Source organism: Scyliorhinus torazame, chromosome 7, assembly GCF_047496885.1.
Source record: "Scyliorhinus torazame isolate Kashiwa2021f chromosome 7, sScyTor2.1, whole genome shotgun sequence".
NCBI lineage: Eukaryota > Metazoa > Chordata > Chondrichthyes > Carcharhiniformes > Scyliorhinidae > Scyliorhinus > Scyliorhinus torazame.
The window spans coordinates 32,124,745-32,148,769 of record NC_092713.1 but is presented as its reverse complement, the minus strand read 5'-3'; the positions used below and the strand labels follow the sequence as shown (position 1 = coordinate 32,148,769).

At 44.3% G+C, this 24,025-nt stretch overlaps 1 protein-coding gene across 8 annotated transcripts in view; it reads left to right on the top strand.

The window, feature by feature from the left end:
* evi5a (ecotropic viral integration site 5a) overlaps window positions 1-24,025 on the top strand; it is a 374,711-nt gene that overhangs the window by 295,564 nt on the left and 55,122 nt on the right. For all 8 annotated transcript variants that reach the window (XM_072510489.1, XM_072510492.1, XM_072510487.1 and 5 more), the window contains one exon: window positions 12,371-12,466. In XM_072510489.1, coding sequence (XP_072366590.1) covers window positions 12,371-12,466 — 96 coding nt within the window. The remainder of the gene's footprint in view (window positions 1-12,370; window positions 12,467-24,025) is intronic.

The following is a 24,025-nucleotide window of genomic DNA, read 5'->3' as shown; positions in this document are numbered from 1 at the left end:
AACGTCGAACAAGCGCCGTTGCGGGCCCTAGAAAGAGCCCAAAAGTCCGTTTTTAGCGGGAGCTGCCGAACGTGCGACTTAGCTCCGCATAGCCGCAACCGGAAATCCAGTATGCATTCTCAAAAACTTCTTGTTAAATTAATTTATAATCTGTTAGCATGGCAAGTTTCCTGCCCTTTTGTGTATTCTTGATTTTCATCACTCCAGCGCTGGTAGCCGTAAATTCAACTGCTTAGTCCCTAAACCCCAGAATTCCTTCTCTAAGCCTCTTTGTGTGTCTGCTTCTCATTTCACCATTAAGATGTTACTTAAACCCGACTTCTTTTATATCTACCCTAATATCACCTATGTGACTTGTGCCAAGTCTTAATAATGCTACTTGTGACTTTTACTACATTGAAGGTGCCAGTAAAGTGCACGGTGCTGTTATTGCAGAATCACTCTAAATATTATCCCTTTTCTGTGAACATTTTGTTTATTTTGTGCAATGATATAATATCATCATGCCCAACACTTCAAATGTTAACAAGCACGGTTTCTCCCTGAGGCAGCTCAGCTGATCCCACCTGCCTGGCTAGGACCAAGACTACCCTTTATTAACAGCACTGTTGCATTTTTTCTGGCACATCTTGTCAAATGCCTCTTACCTGTTACCAACTCTCATCAATTCTGTAGGTAGGATTGTTCTGCCTTTCAGAAATCCATTTTGGTTTCAAACTGTTACCTTTTAAGTAATAAACTCGGGAGCAATTTTCCTGCCACTGGTATGTGCAAGATTTCAACATAGCTGCTTCTGTTTCTCCTGTTATTCCACCAAGTATTTTTGACAGTACTACTCTGCATCTGTGCCTTTTAATATTCTAGTACTCTATATCTTAAATTACCTGAGGAGGAAATGAGAGAATGGTTTAGAGTCTATTGTGCCTGCAGTGAAAAGGGATACGGACCCAGGAAGTGTAGAAGATTTTAGTTTAGACGGGCAGCATGGTCGGCGCAGGCTTGGAGGGCCAAAGGGCCTGTTCCTGTGTTGTACTTTTCTTTGTTCTTTGTTCTGCAAGGAAAATTGGCGATCTAAATTTTCACCTTGCCCTTTTTGATTTCTCTGTATCTTACTTTTCACTGTTCAGGGACACCATGTGGTTTTCATCCTTTGGCGGCTCTGACCATATCAAAAGAAAATATTTTTCCTCCATATTTCCTACAGCTTCCTTCTTCAATTTCAACTTTTCATCCTGGATAATTTTAAGCAGTTTTTAATTTAGTTGTGTATTTTTCTAATGTTTGTCCTGTCTGGTTTCCTGGAAACTTTTGAAGTACTTGCATTTTATTTTGTATTGTTAACGTTCCTGTGTAACCATTCGGGTCTGTGACCTGATACTTACCTCGTATATGGTTCGTATTTAATTTGTACCTCCTTCAATGTTAGCCTTGGCGCTATAGCAGCATTGTTGCTTCTTGTCACAGTATTACAGTTTCAGGGCCAACACCACAACTTGAACACATGTTTCATAGAATCATAGAATTTACAGTGCAGAAGGAGGCCATTCGGCCCATCGAGTCTGCAAAGAGCACCCTACCCAAGGTCAACACCGCCACCCTATCCCCATAACCCAGTAACCCCACCCAACACGAAGGGCAATTTTGGACACGAAGGGCAAGTTATCATGGCCAATCCACCTAACCTGCACATCTTTGGACTGTGGGAGGAAACCAGAGCACCCGGAGGAAACCCACGCACACACGGGGAGGATGTGCAGACTCCGCACAGACAGTGACCCAAGCCGGAATCGAACCTGGGACCCTGGAGCTGTGAAGCAATTGTGCTATCCACAAGGCTACCGTGCTGTGAGAGGCTGTTACTTCATTGCAGCATTTTCAGGTGAGATGCAGCCAGAAGGGCTAAGTGGATGATCTTTTTCAACTTTCACCTGGGGTCCCCACCATCCTATAAGCCAGTTTCCGCCAATTTGATTCGCTCCACGTGCTATCAAGAAACAGCTGAAGGCATTGGATATGGCAAAACCTATGTTCCTGACAGCATCCCAACTAATGTGCTGAAGATTGGTGCTTCCGAAGCGGTTGTAGCAAGCTGATCCAGGATAGCTACAATGCTAGCATCCCACCAACAATGTGCAAAATTGCCTATAATCAGTTATCACCTCAAAAGTAATCAGCCTACTTTCAATCATCAGCAAAGTGATGGAAGGGATTGTGCCATTGCTATAAAGCCCTTACCAGTAACCTGCTTACCAACACTCAGTTTGAGTTTGCCAAGACCACTCTGCTCCTGACCTCATTACGGTCTTAGTCCAAACATTGGCAAAGGAGTTGATTTCCAGAGGTGAGTGTGACTGCCCTTGATTGAATGTGGCACCAAAGAGCCCTGCTAAAATTGAGATCAATGGCAATTGGGAGGAAACTCTCCCTGGTTGGAGTCAAACTGGCACAAAGGAACATGAAAATGATTGTTGGAGGCCAATCATTTCAACCCCAGGACATCACTGCAGGAATGCCTCAGGGCAGTGTTCTCGGCCCAATCATCTTTATCCGCTTCATCAGCTACATTCCCTCCATCATACGGTCAGAACTGGGGATATTGCAACTCCTCAGACGATGAAAACAGTGCATGTCCTCTTACAGCAAGACCTGAAGTGTATATTCAGGCTTGGGTTGAGAAGTGGCAGGTAACATTCGCCACACGATCAAGTAATGAACATCTTGAAGAAGGATGATTCAAACCAGCTCTCCTTGATTTTCAATGACAGTACCATTGTGAACCATCAACATTTTGAGGTCATCATTGGCAAGAAACTTAACTGGATCAGCCACACATATTCTGTAGACACAACAGCAGGTCAGAAGCTGGGTATTCTGCAGCAAGTGACTTGTCTCCCGATTTTCCCATAATCTTTCCACCATCTACAAGGTACAAGTTAGGAATGTGATGGAGTATTTTTAATTTGCCTGGATACACGCATCTCCAACAACACTCAAACTCTCAACACCACACAGGACAAAGCAACCTGCTTGATTGTCCAATCCACCACCTAAAACAAATGAGCTCCCTGCACCAATAGCACAACGCGGTTGCAGTGTGCACTGCAGCTACTTGCCTATGTTTCTTCTGAAGCTGCAACCTGCACCACCTAAAAGGACAAGGGCAGCAGATTTATGGGGATGTTACCATCTTCAAGTTCTCCTCCAAGTCGCACACCACCCTGACCTGGAAATATATCGCCATTCCTTCATTGTAGGTGATCTAAATCCTGGAACCCACCTGCTAATAGCTCTGTGGGTATAACTACACCAAAAGGGGTGCAGTGGTTTGAGAGATGGCTCGTAACCATGTTCTCGAAGTCAATTGGAGATGGGTAATAAATGTTGCCCTTATCAGTGATGCCCGCATCACATGAATTAAAGCATGGGTGAGCACTCCTGGTATTCTGACCAATGTTATCCAGGCAACAAATCTCAGAAGTGGGTACCTCATTGTAGCATTGTTGTTTGTGTGACTTGCTGTGCAGAAATTAGCTGTTACATTGCACAAGAACATAGGAGCAGGAGAAAGTCAGTCAAGCCTATCGTGCTTCAACGCCACTTTCCCACCTGCTCCGCACATTATTTAATTCCCTGAGGAAACATATATTTCGGTCTTGAATATTTTCAGTGATTGTGCATCCACAATCTAGAAGACCTTTGCTCTGCTGCCTCCAATGCACCAATAATAATATGAAGCTTTTGCTATCCTTTTTGATATTTTGTGCTCGTTTTTTTCCATAATTTACCTTGGCTCTTTTTATTACTTTTTAGGTATCCCTTTTTTTATGTTAGAAAGTTTCCCAATCTTCCAGCCTGCCACTGGCTTTTACAATATGATGTACAGGAGCTTTTGTCTTTGTATTGTCCTTGGCCACCTCTTTTAGTCATGGATATTTTTTACCCCTCTTACCATCTTTCTTCCTCACTGGGATATTTTATAGTTGTGAGGAATTGATTATCTCCTTAAACAACTCCCACTGTTCATCAGCTGTCCTACTTTTAGACTTCCTGCCCATCCTATTTGGCCAAATCTGTCCTCATGCCGATGTAATTTCTTTTGTTTAATTCCAGAACATGGTGGGACTCCATTTTCTCGCCCCCAAACGGAATTTTGAATTCTACGTACTATGATCGCTACTCCCTAGGGGATCCTTAAATATGAACTCATTAATTAATCTCCCCTCATTACACAATACCAAATCCAGATGTAGCGTGCTCCCTGGTTGATTCCCCAACATACTGTTCCAGGAAACAATCTCTAATACATTCAATGAACTCTGCCTCCAGGCTACCCTTGCCAATTTGATCTTTCCAGTCTATGTGCATAATTAAAATAATCGCCCATGATTATTGTCACACCTTTCTTACAAGCCTCCCTGTATTTCCTGGTTTATACTGCGCCCCACTGCAGAAGAACTGTTTGGGGACCTAAAGCTTACTCCTTTTTTTGTTTACAGTGTGCGATTGTCGTCTCTTCACATATATGCGGTTCTTTCCCCTCCCCCCCCCGCATCCTGTTTTTTGGGGTTCTGTTCTTTGTGGTCTTGCTCTAGGCCCCCTATTATCCGTTCCTGCCATTCTCCAGCCTCCCCCTCCTCTCCACCTGGTCTCTTCCTGTCTCACTCTCTTTCCCCCTCCCCCGCCCGCAAACTTATGGTTGCCGCAGACGTGGGCCATGGTGGACATTTCGGTCAAACTGAAGTGCTGACTCATCTGGTTCCAGGTTCAAAGCGTGGGCACTGGGCTTACTGAGTGTTTTGCTGGCAGGGATGGGAGCACTGCCATGGCGAGGGCCCAGAGGGTGGTCCCTGTACAGGAGCTCTCCTCCACCCTCACCCATTCTATGTCTGGTTCCTTCACCCACCCCCTCACTCTTTCCGCCGTGGCTGCCCAGTGATAGTACTGTAGGTTTGGGAGGACCAGGCCTCCCATGTTTCCTCTTCTCTGTAAGACTTTTTTGGAGATCCTTGGGTTGTCCCCTCGCCCCCCGCCACACACACACACATAAACGCCATAATCATTTTTTCGTCCGCATTGAAGAAGGCCTTGGGGATGTAGATCGACATGGATCTGAACAGGAAAAGAAACTTGGGCAGCATGTTTAGATTACTCCTACCAAGGATTTTTTTCCCTTTGCTATTTCTTATTTCTACCCAGACTGATTCCACATCTTGATCCCCAGTGCTTCTGTCATTTCTCATTACAGCACTTATCCCTTTCTTCACCAGCTACGCCACCTCATTTTCCTTTCAGTCTATCTTTCCGAAACACTGGATATTCAACTCCCAGATCTGGTCTCCCTGTACCTACTCCTTTATTTTGGGTTTCCTAATTTCCCCTACAACTGGGAACAGCCTCCCCCCCGCCCCCCAAACACAGTTTAATGTCATCTTTGTCTAAGTCATTACTATAGATTGTAAATAACTAGAGTTCCCAGCACTGATCGTTTGGCACTCCAATAGACACAGCCTGCCAACTTGAAAATGCCCCACTTATCCCGACTCAATGCTTCCTGGTCAACCAATTCGCTATTAATGTTAATATATCACCCCCAACTTCTTGAGCCCTCATCTTATTTGTGAACAATTCAAAAATAACTCATCGACTTTAAAGTAATACCTGACACCCTCTCAACGTAGAAATGAAGGTTAGTTCTTTCCCTTTCAATGTGACATTAATTCTTTATTTGAATATTCCCTTTAGTATTCTCCCCCCCTCCCCCAAATTCACCACCTATATACTCACTCTTTTAAAATTTGCTTTCTTAAAATGATGCATTTTATATAAAATATAATATTGTTATTGGTGCATATTTTATTTTGCCTCCACTCAAAATCAGAATGCCAAATCTGATGATGTAACAATTGCTATGGCTCAAGTGGTTTTAACATTGTCATTTTCCACCATCCTCCACTTGTGGCCCTTTTTGAATATGGTAATCTTTATTATTGTCACAAGTAGGCTTACATTAACACTGTAATGAAGTTATTGTGAAAAGCCCCTAGTCGCCACATTCCGGCGCCTGTTCAGGAACACTGAGGGAGAATTCAGAATGTCCAATTAACCGAACAAGCACGTCTTTCGGGACTTGTGGGAGGAAACCGGAGCACCCGGAGGAAACCCACGCAGACACGGGGTGAACATGCAGACTCCACCCAGACAGTTAACCAACCTGGGAATCGAACCCGGGTCCCTGGCACTGTGAAGCAACAGTGCCACCCACTGTGCTACCGTGCCGCCCCCATGCTGTTAGGAAGTGGTCCTGCATTGCTCCTTGCATTGTTAAACACATTTCCTTGTATAGATAAATAATTCAGAAAAGTTTCCAAAAAGCACCTTAATTGCTTTTCTGATTGCATCTTAATCTAATGCAGAATAGTCGGCATATTTATATTGAAGTTGTACTCAGCACATCTCTAGCGGAGAGGTTAAAGACCCATAATTTAGAACCCATACAGTTTGGCTTGACCTCTTGCACCATACATCTTTACATATACTACAAGAGAAGAAAACCACATCCTATGCTCACACATGATTTAATGACTATCTTCCAGGTTCTGGTATGGTATTTCCATTTCAATGGAACATGAATCTATTTTCTTGATCATTTTATTTATATATAAATGAATATTAGGTTAATGATATTGTGAAAGGTAAACTAAGGTCACATAATTCATGAAGGTGAGCTATGACCATTATATGATGTGATTTGTTAATTATTTTTTCGAACATCAATGTCTTTGTTTTCACATGTCTCTCATGGTTTCCCAGAGGAACCTGCCCTGGACCCCTTACCAGTGCCATCCTGAAGTGGATATGGAAAAAGTATCCTGGGGGAAAATTCTCTTGCTGACCTGCCTGGCAACTGTGAGGATAAATGTGGAGTTGGAAGTGGGGCGGGGGGGAAGGGGAAATTTAACACAGGACAGGGTGGATTTACAATGAAACGCACCCTGCCTTGGCATAGGACCCCGACCAACGTGGGGGGCGACCCAGCCGCTGGCTGCCCTGTTGTACCGCCGGACCTGCTAAGTGTCAGCTCAGCCAGAGTGCACATAGACAGGGCCAGACATTTAGCAGGGCATCGGGGGCTGATGACTCCCTACAGCATATGCATAGGACAATCAATCTCTGATTGGATGAGAACCAAAGAGCAGGAAGATAAGTTACGGTTGGTGTGTGCACACAACCACGTGGCAAGGGAGAGTCGCGGTGGCCAGCCACAATGTGGGAAGCTGAGGTTTGCGCTGGCAGCAGAGCAGAGCCCCTCCCCCCGCCAGGCCAGCAAGCCCACAAATGGTGCAAAACAATATGGAAGTTTCAGGCCGACAGCCCTTCACCTCATTCTGCGGTTTGGTGGTTTGCTTAGCTCTTTCCGGAGACAAGTATTCCAGCCTCATTTGGTCTGAATTTGCCCAGATATGTTTGTGTGTAACGTTGGAGACACAAAGCGGTTGGTGTTATATCTGCTCCAGCGGACTGCTTGTTTAACATATTGTGTGATATGAAAATGAAATTCATGTTGAGCTGCTCTTGAACCAGTGCAAGACCACTCCCCGGACTTTGTCGCTGTAGTGTTGGGTACAGTAGGCAGGTCTAACAGAGCATTCGAACCAAGCCGTGATCCATTTCTTTGAATCAGTGGCAATTGCTTTACAAGGTAGTATTGTGAATGGTCCCAGACAGTTCGTGCATACTCCAGTTTAATATGTCCAAACGCCTTGTAGGCAGCAATCCTATCTGTTCGGATGCTGTTGCGCTCATTCTGTCCTCTTGAATATCCTCAATTTCAACCCATCCACGAGTGCTCGCCATGCCTTCAGCTTCCTGGGACCCAGCTCTCGCCTCTCTTCATCTCTTTGACTCTCTGCGTCATGTTTCTCCTTTAAAATATTCCCTAAATCGTATTTTGTGAACCAATAATTTTTCCATCTGATGCCATATTTCTTCATGCCTCGGTAACCTATCTTTTATAATGTTACATTGAGGTTCCTTGGGATGATTCCATATGTTAACGGCAATGTCTAAACATAGGTTATTGTTGTCTTGTCATAATTGGGTAGATTTCACCATCATAGATTATCATAGAACTTACAGTGCAGAAGGAGGCCATTCGGCCCATCGAGTCTGCACCGGCTCTTGGAAAGAGCACCCTACCCAAGGTCAACACCTCCACCCCATCCCCATAACCCAGTAACCCCACCCAACACTAAGGGCAATTTTGAACACTAAGGGCAATTTATCATGGCCAATCCACCTAACCTGCACATCTTTGGACTAGATCCATCTGGATCCTATGACTTCACATGCTTTGTTAAGAGCATGGTTTATCTGGTGTGCCCATGACATGTCACTTGATGGCAGGGCACCAAGAGAAAGGTTCTGTTTCGCGGATGGGTGGTTGGTACTCATCATTTTGTGCACGATGGACCTGGGCTTTCTACATCTTGTTCTGTGTGGCATTTTCAGAAGCTGACATTTATTTTTCATCCATGGGACCCTTCAGCTAGTCTAGCCAACTGCTTCTGCACCTGAGTGGTATTTAATGTCCTCTCTTTGTGAAAGGCTATTTGTGCAACAGATCAAGATCAAAAATCAACATACGATTTAAGAGCAGGCGATTGACAACGGCTCTGCCACCGATAAATGTGTTTTTTTGTGGCTTCTACCTTTGCATTCTGTGGGGCGAGGGTGGAGGGAAGGGTGAGGTTGAGACGGGAGGGAAGGGCGAGGCTGGGGAGGGGCGGCAGAAATGAAGGTGCCCCGCTTACTGTAAATCCGCCCTGCCCCAGGATGGGCTACGGGTAGAGGCTAACATTTGACAATTTGGAAACCTGACCTCTGCTCAACTTGAAGGTGCCCACTTCTGGTTGTACCAGAGATATTTGGGGGTTGGGCAGCTAACCAGAGATACCTCAAATTTTAAAACAGTAGCAAACTTTAAGCGCTGTGGGCTGCGTTACCACAGATTGGAAACCCCGCTGCTGAAGGAAGGGGCACAGAGCCAGATCCAGCAGCTAGGTGCTTTTCAGGTGCTGCTTGTGGGCCAGGGGGCTTGGAATGTTCTCCCCTAGTCCCTCAAGCTATTGTGTCTTCCTCTCCTATCATACCCACCGTTACCATGATTGGAAAAGCATCTCCAAAGTTTCTATGACTCAATACCTGATTATGCTTATATGAAGCACCTTGCCCATTTTCCCAAATTGATAACACTATACAGATACAAGTTGCAATTAGTAGTAGTGTCATGCTGGCTTATTGGACCTTTTTTAAGGTTTTATCATGTGTTGCAATGAATGGCTTCCACATTAATTGGGATACCAGCATATTGTTATGGTCGGGGTTGAAAGAACCAAGATATTGTATTCTTGCCCTTTTTATAAAAAAAATAAGCTGTAGACATGTTTTGTTACTAGTTTCCTGAATTTCCTCATCCCAGTCACTTATCCCTGGATAAATGAATTATTCCCAAGACTTTACCAATCAGGAGGTAGGCTACCAGGTGACTCTCTGACACATCTCCCCCATAGCTTTCCCTTTGTTCTTGTTGGTAAGAAGCAGACCCTCAAATGGTGCAGCTGAGGCTGGTAACCCACTGTAGGGAGGATCACATCAAGGAATTTGGGTCTAAACCTCCTCAGTTTTAATAATTCCATCGTTGGCAGCCGTGCTTTCAGCTGTCTCGATCCGAAATTCTGGAACTGCATCCCTTAACATCTCCGCCTTGCCATCTCACTTCCCTTCTTTAAGGTGGGCTCCTTAAATATCTAGCATTCTGCTTTATAAATGCAAGTTGTTGCATCGTACCTTAGGCTAGAATTTCACTTTGGATTCTTCCAGGTGGAAGTTGCTGTTGTGTGGGGAAAGGAACAGTGGCAAGGGGGCAAAATGATGGAGAAATCACTAAAGGTTGCACTTCATTGCCTCCACTGGCAGGACACAGCACACTATAAACTCACATATCTCTGACATCCACTGTTACTTTGGATGCAAGTGATACATTTACTTGAGTTGTATTGTGGATTCAACCCAAAATTACGCTGAAGCTAAAATGGATCAGAACATTGCTATTTCTGGGTTCTGCTCCAAGATGTGAAATGGCCACCGACCGCTTACCACTCTTTTTGCCAGTGATCTGATCCCAGAAATTTTAGTCTACCTATGTCTATAATGGATCATTATGTATTCCTGAGTACAGTATTGACAGAATTGAATGCAGTACTCAATATTGAACTGGGTAAGATGCAGGTAATTATATCCAGGGAGGGGGAGGTGGGGCGAAGAGAGAAAATAAGCACTTCTCCAGTGTTCAACAAAGAACAAAAGAACAAAGAAAAGTACAGCACAGGAACAGGCCCTTCGGTCCTCCAAGCCTGTGCCGACCATGCTGCCCGTCTAAACTAAAATCTTCTGCACTTCCGGGGTCCATATCCATCTATTCCCATCCTATTCATGTATTTGTCAAGATATCCCTTAAACGCCACGATCGTTCCTGCTTCCAGCACCTCCGGCAGCGAGTTCCAGGCATCCACTACCCTCTGTGTAAAAAAACTTGCCTCGTAGATCTCCTTTAAACCTTGCCCCTTGCACCATAAACCTACGCCCCCTAGTAATTGACCCCTCTACCCAGGGAAAAAGCCTCTGACTATCCACTCTATCTATGCCCCTCGTAAATTTGTAGACCTCCAACAGGTCGCCCCTCAACCTCCGTCGTTCCAGTGAGAACAAACCGGGTTTATTCAACCTCTCCTCATAGCTAATGCCCTCCATACCAGGCAACATCCTGGTAAATCTCTTCTGCACATTCTCTAAAGCCTCCACATCCTTCTGGTAGTGTGGCAACCAGAATTGAACACTATACTCCAAGTGTGGCCTAACTAAGGTTCTATACAGCTGCAACATGACTTGCCAATTTTTATACTCAATACCCCGGTAGGCAAAATCCCATCAAGAGAAGCCTGAAATGCATAGAAACAGGGAAGTCATTACTTCTAGATTCTGACATCTCTTTACAGTTTTAACCGGCACCTATAAGCCATATGTTCCCAACTAGGAAGCTTGGTAACTGCTTTCTGTTATCAGAGGAAAACCTCAACGCAACACTGATTCCCAGAAGCCTTATGTTGCCTCCAACGTAATCAGACCCACTATATTCGGTATATAAAGTTAGACAATAATGGTCAATCCCACTTTGACAGTGATTGTCTGAGATCAAAGGAGTGCCAGAGTTTAATGTAAGAATGTTTCATTAAAAAGAAAATTAAACTCATTTGTACTTGTGAATGTTGATGTGCTGAGGAATTTGTTTAGCTCCTATAGTGACGTGCTGGTGACCTGATGAAGCTTTTGAAAGTAAAAACGAAACACCATGGATACCGGAAATCCAAACTAAAAACAGAAAATGCTGGAAAACCCAGCAGGTTCTCATCATAATCTTTCTAATGATCTTTATTGTCGCAAGTAGGCTTACATGAGCACTGCAACGAAGTTACTGTGAAAAAACCCTAGCTGCCACACTCCAGCGACTGCTCGAGTGCACTAAAGGAGAATTCAGAATGTCCAATTCTCCTAACAAGCACATCTTTCGGGACTTGTGGGAGAAAACCGGAGCACCCGGTGGAAACTCACGCAGACACGGGGAGAACGTGTAGACTCCGCACAGAAAGTGACCCAAGCCAGGAATCGAACGTGAACTGGTGCTGTGAAGCAACAATGCTAACCACTGTGCTAACATGCCGCCCATTCTTGGGCAGTGTTCATTGCCCAGCAGCAATTGCCCCCTCGAGAAGGTGGTGCCGTCTTGAACCGCTGTGGTCAATGTGGTGTAGGTACAACCACAGTGCTGAACATTAGAAAATGTTGACTAAAATAGAATTTGAAAAAATAAATTTGGGAATAAATTTGCTCTTGTAAAGCAGGCCTATGTTTTCTGCAGTGTGTGACAGAACTCTGGTCCATTGGGTGACTGATTCGTTTGTGACTTCAGTGATGGTTAATTCTAATCTTTTCAACACCGTTACATGAGTTACACGCACAGTCGCTGTACATGCTTTACTGAAGGGAAATAAACAATATCTTGCTCTACCCATTGCAAGATAAGAAGTAGGATGTTTCAATTTGAACAGTTTTCTTGCCGTGGTAGAGCAGAACAATTTTCAACTTGTTCCCTTTTTAGCTTGCTTGTCTGCTGTGAATGAGCGTGATAAATATGATGTTGCTTTTTTCCAAATCAACCAATATCTTGTGGAAAATGTACATTCATAAGTGAAATTTTCTTTGTCAAACAGAGACTTTGGGCAAATGTTGCAGTAAGTGTTTTTCTTCATTTCAGAAAGAAGAGGGTAAAGTTCAAGGGCAACTTAGCAACTCAGACTCCACCCAATATATTCGAGAACTAAAGGATCAGATAGAGGAGCTGAAAAATGAGGTAAGTGATAAAATCTAAGTTTCTGTTAATCTTTTCCATTATCTATAACACATTTTTTTCTTGTACAAATCCTGCCTTCTGAAAAGTACAGCTGGCTCTGATGTAAATCTACTTGTGTAGCTTTCTGCTGTGAATTTATTAGCATACAGCTTGATGAGATAGCAACATTCCTTGTCTTCCCTTTCTTCATTTTCTTTTCCCTGGAATGTTAACTTACTCTTCTATTTATGTGTTTTGTTTGTTTAATAATTCCTCTGTAATTTTCATTGACATACTTGAATAACAGTTGAAAGTCGGTTGTCACTTTGGGACTTTTTGCTCAGCGCCAATTCCTACACTCATAATTACCGTGACTTAAATTTGGCTTCCGAGAATTGAGATGACTTTAGTCAGCAGAGTAGGATTGCCAGGCATCATTGAATATTGATTAAAAAGGAAAATTAATCGGATTTGATGTGTTTACATTAAAAGAGAACTTACACCCAAACCTCATGACCAGAAATGATCTCTGCAATTCTACAGTGGCCAGTGAACAGATCTTCAAGTATAGATTATATCCAGGTATACGTTTTGAAAAAACATCAGGACAAATTTTTATTTTGTTTTTAAGTTTTCTCAAAATATCATTGCCCCTTCCAAACTCTCCTGAAGAAATTTACTTTTTGCTGGGATGTGATTCCGCAGGCATTAGGCAACCACCATCCTGTACCTCACACAATGCCAGCACGATTTAACAGGAGCAGAGTCCTATTGTGGATGAGTTTAGCGGGGTGTTTCCCGGCACTTGTAATGCCGGGAATGACCCCGCTATTGAACAAGACATCATGTTTCGGCCCTCGGCGAGGAAGGTCCTTCCGAGGGTACACTTAGCTTCATTTCCTGCAGTGCAGGAAGAGATCGGGGCGCCAATGATCTCTCGATCCCCCAACGTGACCCCCGAGCCCCCTCAAATGCCCCAATTTACCTGCTGGCAGGTCCTCGAGCCCCCCGCACCCCACCTCATAAGGGCAGGGCACTCCTGGACCTGAACTCCGACATGGAAAAAATGTTACCATGGCACCATGGCATTGCCAACCTGGCATACTGGTAATGCCCCTGGCAGCCTGGCAGTGCCACCCAGGCACCCAGTTGGCATCAGCAGTGCCAGAGTACCACCCTGCACAGAGACAAAACACCCGGGGGCATCCTATCGCCTGGGAGAACACCCCCACCCCCCCCCCACCCCCCCCCCCCCCCCCCCCCCCCACCCCCCCCAGTGCCGTTGTGCCTGGTCCCTGTTTGTGAAGACGGTGCTAAACGCTGCCCGGCTGGGGTTTCCTCGGCGGTGAGGGGTTCGATCCAGGGCATGGTTAGATCCGGCGGAGACATATTCTAAGTGTCATATCAGATGACATGTCAGATATCAGAAATGTCAGGGAATGCAGCGTTTAGTGAGAAGGAGGAACTGAAGAAGATCAATATTAGTAGAGAAATGGTGTTGGGAAATTGATCGGACTGAAGGCTGCTAAATCCCCAGCGCCTGATGAGTTAAATCCCAGAGTACTTCAGGAGATTGCTCTAGAGAGAGTGGATGCATTGGTTGTCATCTTTCAGAATTCTATAGACTCTGGAACAGTTTCTGCAGATTGGAGGGTAGCGAATGTAAATCCACTAAAAGGGGATGTAGAGAGAAAACAGGGAATTATAGACCAATAAATATGATGTCAGTTGTGTGGATAATTCTGGACTCCATTCTCAAAGATTTTATAGCAGGGCACTTAGAAAATAGTGGCAGGATCGGATAGAGTCAGCATGGATTTATGAAGGGAAAAATGCTTGACAATTCTACTGGAATTCTTCAAGGATGAAACTGGAAGAGTGATGAGGGGGAGCCAGTCGATGTGGTATATTTAGACTTTCAGAAGGCTTTTGACAAAGTCCCGCTTAAGAGATTAATGTGTAAAATTAAAGCGCATGGGTTTAGGGGTAGTGTATTGAGGTGGATAGAAAACTGGTTGGCAGACAGGAAACAAAGAGTAGAAACAGGTCTTTTTCAAATTGGAAGGCAGTGACTAGTGGGATACTGCAGGGATCAGTGCCAGGACCCCAGCTATTCATAATATTAATGATTTAGCTGAGGGAACAAAGTGTAGTATCTCTAAATTGCAGATGTCACCATGTTGGGTGGGAGGATGAGCTGTGAGGAGGATGCAGAGATCCTTCAGTGTGATTTGGACAAGTTGAGTGAGTGGGCAAATGAGTGGCAGATGCAGTATAATTTGGAGAAATGCAAGGTTATTCACTTTGGTAGCAAAAACAAGAAGGCAGGCTTTTATCTGAATGGCCATAAGTTAGGAGGGGGGAATGTGCAACAAGTCCTGGGTGTCCTCGTACACCAGTCACTGGAAGTAAGCAAAGGTATGTTGGCCTTCATAGTGAGAGGATTCAAGTACAGACGTAGGGATGTCTTGCTGCAATTATACAGGGCTTTGGTGAGGACACACCTAGAATATTGTGTGCAATTTGGTCTCCTTATCTGAAGAAGGATGTTCTTGCTCTAGAGGGAGTGCAGCGAAGGTTTGCCAGACTGATTCCTGTGACTGTGGGACTGACGTATGAGAAGAGATTGAATCGGTAAGAATTGTATTCGCTGGAGTTCAGAAAAATGAGAAGGGATCTCATAGAAACCGATAAAATTCTAACAGGACTTTCAGGGTGGATGCAGGAAGGATGTTCCCGATGGTGGATGTGTCCAGAACCAGTGGTCACAGATACGCGGTGGACCATTTCGGACAGTGCTGAGAAATTTCTTCACCCAGAGAATGGACGGCCTGTGGAATTCGTTATGACAGGAAGTAGTTGAGGCCAAAACATTGCGTGTTTTCAAGAAGCAGTTAGATATAGCACTTTAGGGCAAAGGGGATCAAAGGATGTGGGGGGAAAGCGGGATTAGGCTGTTTAGTTGGAGGATCAGACAGGGTAATGAATGGCAGAGCAGGCTCGAAGGGCCAAATGGTCGTCTCCTCCTATTTTCTAGGTTTATGTCCTAATAGACACTTGTATATACAAATTTAGGTCCTGCCCATTGTAGGCAGAATCCAGTTAAATCTTGTGAGGCATGGCGAGCCGGGTAAATCTTGCGAGAGACCTCTCGTGAGATTTACCGGCTGCGTTGCTTCCGAGTTGAGCATGACTCGGCCGTTAGATTGCGCCCGGTATCTTTCGCACATGAGCCACAACTGTGAGCATCAGCAGATTTTTTTTTTTTTTTTAATTTTTAGTAAGGTATTTGAAAGTTTTTATAATAATAACAATGACATAACCATGGTAAAGCATCAGCAGATTATTCAACCCTGCGAAGAATGTTGGGATCACGGCTGAGATTGAACCTGTCATCGACAATTGTGAATATGTGTACTTCTAGCAGGGTTAGCTGAATAGTGATCATATAGCCAGTATTTCCTCCTGAATGATTATATGGCCAATTGTAAAATCTTGACTCTTACTGTCCTGGCTGAGAGGGCCTAACAGACCACTGCACCTGAGACTTTTTCAATCTCTGTAGTTTAGCCATTCGTTCAGTTAGATTGCTGAGCCAGCAGGCTTTTTTTAAAAAAAAATTAAAGATGAGATTTATCTGATTTAGGTTTTGCTATGCACAACTGCAGTCTGACAGTCAGTGGGCAGATAGCATTCTCCCAGATCTCTGCTGGTGTAGCTATAAACTTGACCATTGGGAGTTACATGAGAATGGCTTGGGTCACTTGCTATTGTGTTTTTAACCACTCTTTTCATGGGTGGGGACATTGGCCTGCCAGGCGTTTCCCATGATGTGCAGCCAAGATTGGGGCAAGTGGGTTGTGCAAGAGCATGGGCACAGATTTCAATCCCAAACTCCATGGTGAACTATGATGCAACTTTGCTGCATGAATATGTTGAAGTTTTGATGTTAATAATTTTACTTTATTGAATATCTCTTTCCTTGTTTTTTAATTTTTAATTTGAATCATAAAATCTTACAGCAAATAAGGTCCACCTATCCTGCCTGTGCCAGCTCATTTATAGAGTTATCTATTTAGTCCCACTGCCCTGCTCTTACTCCACAGCCTTTCAACTTTCTTCCCTCCAGCTATTTATCCAGTTCCCTTCGTGACATTTACCTCATCTCACCTCTGACTCTTGCCAATCACCTTAAACCGCTGCATTCTGGAAACAGTTTCCCCTTATTTACTCCATCAAAACACTTCATGAATTTGAGAATCTTTGTTCAATCTTCCTTTAACTGTCTCTTCTTTAAGGAGAGCAGTCCCAGCTTTTCAAACCTTGGTACCTTCTTCAAGACCTTGACATCCTTCCTAAAGCGTGATGCTGGGAATTGTGGACAGTGCTCCAGCTGAGGCCCTAGCTAGTATTATGTAAAAATGTAACATTGCTCCCTTGCTTTGTACTCTTAACTTCTATTTCTAAACCATGGAGCTTGTCTGCCTTTTTAACACTGTATGAGATCCATATTAAATAAATGCTATGGTCAAATTATAATTAGAAGTGAAACTGGCGATTTATATGATACCATTCAAAAGTACTCTTTTTTTCTCCAAGGTGTTCCTTATTTAAGATGGGGAGACATTGTTAACAGTGTGTAATTTAATACAATGCATTTTCTTCCCTTTCCTCTCAAGGGGATATTGATTTCCTTAGTCGGAAAAGGTCTCACAGAGAATAGACGCCCTCTGATAATTATCCCAAATGGTCATTCCTGTATGTCAGCCAAGAGAAGTAGGCTAACAGGTTAATGGATTGTGGGGGGCATCACTATTGAACTCAATTGTCACCTCACTCAATATACACATGCTTACTTCTAGCAGGAGTCATTGGATGGCAACAGCAGGTGGCACCTGGTTTTTCATTTTCCTTTTCTTTCCCTGTGCCTTCCCCTTGGTGCAGAATCGCTGAGGCCAAATTGCAGCTTCTTTCCAACTGCGCAACTAACCCAGCACTGATCAACTAAATCTGAGCCCTCACGGTTTGCATGGCTTGGCTCCTTGCTGCACCAAGTCACCAAGCTCTCTCGGGAACCCATATTTTTGTTGATATATTAAGTGCTTTAATTTTCCATTTGTGGTTGAGGCACACTGCTATTTAACAGGCTGTGTCTTTACCTGTGAGCTACTCGGGGCTGGGATGGAGGGAGGCAGGTGGGGGCAGTTTATGCAGCCATGGATATTATTACACAGCCACAGTGATAACATGGGGCAGAGTTTTAGCAGGCGAGCCATTCAAAGGTCCATTGACTTGGGCCGGAGTGGAAGATCCCACTGGCAGGAGGGGCAGTAAGATTCCATGTTGGATTATCTGTTTATTCTGAGATAACATTGTCCTGCGATAGTTACTTCTAATGGCAAACCAAGATCAAGAGCTCAAAATCTGTGGAATTACAGTTCCAAACCTGTGTCCTACAGTATCATTACTTCTGGTGCAACTTGTAGGTCTCATTTATCAGTATTTTCAGCTGGTTGTACAAAATTTCTTGCTTTAATGTTACAGAAAGATGAAATGAATGAGTTGTAAAATTGCCAGCTTGCTCTACTTTGTAACTGAAAAGTTTTTAAGTGTTCAAGGTAATTGGAAGTAGAGTTACCTTGAGATTATTTGGAATCTGAATATCGTAAATTAAATCCTAAAGCCTGAATGTACTTGGAATGTTACTATTTCAGATGTTTGTTTTACATACCCTCATAGTAACTGATATACTTTTTTGCTCTGCTAATTTATTTCCTCTATGGACTATGGCAATTTATTCAACTATGATGAGCATCATTCGAGCTTATTCCGTCTGCCACCTAGCCAGAATCAAGATAGTAATCGGATGCATTAAACCTAGCCAATCCTTCCTCTTCAATTCATGGTTTGAGACCAACTGGCACATATACCTTAACCCAAGCTAATTAATTAATGTACCAATACCAATGTACTAATGTTTTGCTGAGTGGTTCCTATCCCATAACCTAATGCACTATCTGCCATGGATGACGTGTTTTAAGACTTTCAGCTGCCATTTTGTGTTCTTCTATTCCTAATCTCTCCTAATGTTAAAACCTTCTTGTTTGCCCTTTTGAGGTGAAGATAATGTCCTTGAGGGAATGAAATCTGCCCTCCTTACCTGGTCTGGCCTACATGTGACTATGGACCCACAGCAGTGTGGTTTACTCTGAAATGATCGAGCAAGCCACTCAATCCCAGGGCAATTACAGACGGGCAATAAATACTGGCCAAACCAGCCCCTGAACAAATAATTTTTTTATGACCATGTTCATCATTTGAGGTGTTTGGTAGGGTTTTGATGGATACGTGGTTACTGCTAAGGCCGACCTGTGCCTGGAAGGGTCTGCTACAAATAGATCACAATATCACAGCAGATTAAGTTTTGGATGAGTTCCTGGTTTGAAATTTCCTTTCTTTTCTCTCTGCCCCTGATATATACTTGCTTTCGAAGGAGGCAACACATTTTTTTATTTGGTTGCACCAGGTACAGTGATCCTGAAAGAGCTTCTCCCAGGACTCTGCAGGCTTGACTTAAAGTTTTGATGTTGACCTAGAGTGTCGTTGTAGAGCTTCCTTTGACCGCCATGCGAGCGCACCCAAGACTGTAGTTCTCCATAGAAAATTTGCTTTGATAATCACGTGTCAGGCAATCTGGTACATGACCAGCTCAATTCAATTGTGACTGTCTCAATATAATGTGGATGCTTGGCATGCCAGCTCAGATGAGCATCTCTTTTTTTTTAAATTTAAAGTACCCAATTCTTTTTTTTTTCTCCAATTAAGGGGCAATTTAGCATGGCCAGTCCACCTACCCGACACATCTTTTGGGTTGTGGGGGTGAGACCCATGCAGACACGGGGAGAATGTGCAAACTCCACACGGACAGTGACCCGGGGCTGGGATCGAACCCGGGTCCTCAGTGCCATGAGGCTGCAGTGCTAACCACTGCACCATCGTGCCGAATGAGGCGAGCATCTCTGGCGTTTGTCTTGCCATCTGATCTTCAGAAACTGCCAAAGATAGCTCAAAGGAAAATGATTGAGCTTTTTGGCATGACACTGATGCTCAGCCCAAACCTTGCGTGCATAGAGAAGAATGGGCAGGACTATTGCTCGATCAGATTATTGTTTGAAGTCTGCCAAAATCTACATTTTCTGAGGCAATTCCTGCATGTGTCTGATAGTCAAATCTTGATAGCTGAAGAGCGTGCAGCCAAGTGAACAGACCCACTGCTGACAGGTTCTGGCCATGGACTGAACCTCGGACTTGAGATAGGCTTTTGATGTATCAGGCTGATACATTTCTTAAGTCTTCTTCATGCTGATCATCAGGCCAATGTTGTCACGTACATGGGAGATCAAGTACATGCTACGTTGTAAGTCCAGCTCTGAACCAGCAGCTAATGCACAGTCATCGGCAAACAGGAAGTTACAAAGTATGTCTTTGGAGATTTTGATTTTGTCTGAAGTTGACTCAGATTGAGTTTCTTCCTGTCTGAGATATCTGATTTTGATGCCAGGAGGAGCAGCATGGAAGGCATCAGAGTACATGGCAGAGAAAAACATGCTGAAGATGGTTGGCACTAGCATGGAGGCCTGTTTAACTCTAAGAATGGGTCGGAAGACTCCCCATCATCCATGTTTATCGATGTATTTTGTCTTTGCATTACATTTAATTTCGACAATCCTATGACATTAAAAATTTAATGCAAGAACAAAATACACATTACCACAGTGGTTAGCACTGTTGCTTCCCAGTGCCAGGGTCACTGTCTGTGCGGAGTCGGCACCTTCTCCCCGTGTCTGCATAGGTTTCCTCCGGGTGCTCCGGTTTTCTCCCACAAGTCCCAAAAGACATGCTTGTTAGGTGAATTGGACATTCTGAATTCTCCCTTTGTGTACCCGAACAGGCGCTGCAGTATGGCAACTAGGGGATTGTCACAGTAACTTCATTGCAGTGTTAATACAAGCTTACATAGAACATAGAACAGTACAGCACAGAACAGGCCCTTCAGCCCTCAATGTTGTGCCGAGCCTTGTTCGAAACCAAGATCAAGCTATCCCACTCCCTGTCATTCTGGTGTGCTCCATGTGCCTATCTAATAACCGCTTGAAAGTTCCTAAAGTGTCCGACTCCACTATCACAGCAGGCAGTCCACTCCACACCCTAACCACTCTCTGAGTAAATAACCTACCTCGGACAGCCCTCCTATATCTCCCACCCTGAACCTTATAGTTATGCCCCCTTGAAACAGCCACATTCACCTGAGGAAATAGTCTCTGAACTTCCACTCTATCTATCCCCCTCATCGTCTTATAAACCTCTATTAAGTCGCCTCTCATCATCCTCTGCTCCAAAGAAAAAAGCCCTAGCTCCCTCAACCTTTCCTCATAAGACCTACCCTCCAAACCAGGCAGCATCCTGGTAAATCTCCTTTGCACTCTTTCCAATGCTTCCACATCCTTCCTATAGTGAGGTGACCAGAACTGCACACAACATTCCAAATGTGGTCTCACCAGGGTCATGAACAGTTGCAGCATAACCCCACGGCTCTTAAACTCAAGCCCCCCGTTAATAAACGCTAACACACGATAGGTCTTCTTCACGGCTCTATCCACTTGAGTGGTAACCTTCAGAGATCTGTGGACATGAACCCCAAGATCTCTGTTCCTCAGAACCCTGCCGTTGACCCTGTAATCCGCATTCAAATTTTTCCTACCAAAATGAATCACCTCACACTTATCAGGGTTAAACTCCATCTGCCATTTTTCGGCCCAGCTCTGCATCCTATCAATGTCTCTTTGCAGCCTACAACAGCCATCCACCTCTTCCACCACTCCACCAATCTTGGTGTCATCAGCAAATTTACTGACCCACCCTTCAGCCCCCTCCTCCAAGTCATTGATAAAAATCACAAATAGCAGAGGACCCAGCACTGAACCCTGTGGTACCACGCTGGTAACTTGTCTCCAGCCTGAAAATTTTCCATCCACCACCACTCTCTGTCTTCTATGTGATAGCCAGTTACTTACCCAATTGGCCAAATTTCCCTCTATGCCACACCTCCTTACTTTCTTCATGAGCCGACCATGGGGAACCTTATCAAACGCCTTACTAAAATCCATGTATACAACATCAACTGCTCTACCTTCATCTACACACCTAGTAACCGCCTCAAAGAATTCAATCAAATTTGTGAGGCAAGACTTACCCTTCACAAATCCGTGTTGACTATCCCGGATTAAGCTGCATCTTTCCAAATGGTCATAAATCCTATCCTTCAGGACCTTTTCCATTAACTTACCGACCACCGAAGTAAGACTAACCAGCCTATAATTAGCAGGGTCATTCCTATTCCCTTTCTTGAACAGAGGAACAACATTCGCCACTCTCCAGTCCTCTGGCACTATCCCCGTGGACAACGAGGACCCAAAGATCAAAGCCAAAGGCTCTGCAATCTCATCCCTTGCCTCCCAAAAAATCCTATGATATATCCCATCTGGCCCAGGGGACTTGTCGACCCTAAGGTTTTTCAAAATTGCTAATACATCCTTCCTCAGAACATCTACCTGCTCCAGCCTACCCGCCTGTATCACACTCTCATCCTCAAAAACATGGCCCTTCTCCTTGGTGAGTGAACACTGAAGAAAAGTATTAATTCAACGCCCCTCCTGACTCCATGCACAAGTTCTCACTACTGTCCTTGACCGGCCCTAACCTCACCCTGGTCATTCTTTTATTGCTCACATAAGAGTTAAAAAGCCTTTAGGTTTTCCTTGATCTGACCCGCCAAGGACTTCTCATACCCCCTCCTACTCTACCCCCTCCTACTCTCCTAAGCCCTTTTTTTTTTTTTAGCTCATTCCTTGATACCTTGTAACCCTCAAGCGACCCAACTGAACCTTGTTTTCTCATCCTTACATACGCTTCCTTTTTCCTCTTGACAAGACATTCAACCTCTTTTGTGAACCATGGTTCCCTCACACGGCTATTTCCTCCCTGCCTGACAGGGACATACCTATCAAGGACATGCAGTATTTGTTCTTTGAACAAGCTCCACTTTTCATTTGTGCCTTTCCCTGACAATTTCTGTTCCCATCTTATGCTCCCTAATTCTTGCCTAATCGCATCATAATTACCCCTCCCCCAATTATAAACCTTGCCCTACCGTATGGCCCTATCCCTGTCCATTGCAATAGTGAAAGACACCGAATTGTGGTCACTATCTCCAAAGTGCTCTCCCACAAACAAATCTAACACTTGGCCCGGTTCATTACCCAGTACCAAATGCAATGTGGCCCCACCTCGTATCGGCCTATCCACATATTGTGTCAGGAAACTCTCCTGCACACACTGTACAAAAACTGCCCCATCCGAACTGTTCGACCTACAGAGGTTCCAATCAATATTTGGAAAGTTAAAGTCACCCATGACAACTACCCTGTGACCTCCACACCTATCCATAATCTGTTTTGCAATTTCTTCCTCCACATCTCTATTACTATTTGGGGGCCGATAGAAAACTCCGAACAACGTGACCGTTCCTTTCCTATTTCTAACTTCAGCCCATATTACCTCAGTAGGTAGATCCCCCTCGAACTGCCTTTCTGCAGCCGTTGATTAACAATGCTCCTCCTCCACCTCTTTTACCACCTTCCCTGCTGTTACTGAAACATCTATACCCCGGAACTTCCAACAACCATTCCTGTCCCTGTTCTCACCATGTCTCCGTAATGCCCACAACATCGTAGTCCCAGGTACCAATCCTCGCTCCAAATTCCACGACCTTATTCCGGATGCTCCTTGCATTGAAGTAGACACACTTACTTGTGACAATAATAAAAATTGATGTTATTCATGGAGATGCACAGCAGGCATCTGTCGCAAGAACACAGATCAATTCACTTTTTTGTTCTGGATCTCGGTTCAATTCCCGTAACAGCCTCCCCGAACAGGTGCCGGAATGTGGCGACTAGGGGCTTTTCACAGTAACTTCATTGAAGCCTACTTGTGACAATAAGCGATTTTCACAAAGTTCCTTTCATGTCATAAGTAGTTTTCATAAGCTCATAGTTTTCTTTTGAATCCAACATTGAGGCTATATACTTGGCTCCCTCCTGCTCCCCACCACTCCTGCTCACAGCCCACAATTGTACAACACACTTCTCCCCAACTGCTGACATTCCTCGTCTGACAGTGCAGTACTCAGCAAATACAGTCCTGATAGTTACCATCTTCCTGGTACAATGTTAAACCATGTCTCCATTTGCGCATAGCAGGACTTCGGGTCCGGACTGAAGAACCCACGGCACTATCTATATAAATTTTTTTCTTCTTATTTTTTAATAAATTTAGAGTACCCAATTAATTTTTTCCAATTAAGGGGCAATTTAGCGTGGCCAATCCACCTAGCCTGCACAGCTTTGGGTTGTGGGGGTGAAACCCACGCAAACACGGGGAGAATGTGCAAACTCCACACGGACAGTGACCCAGAGCCGAGATCGAACCTGAGACCTCAACGCCATGAGGCAGCAGGGC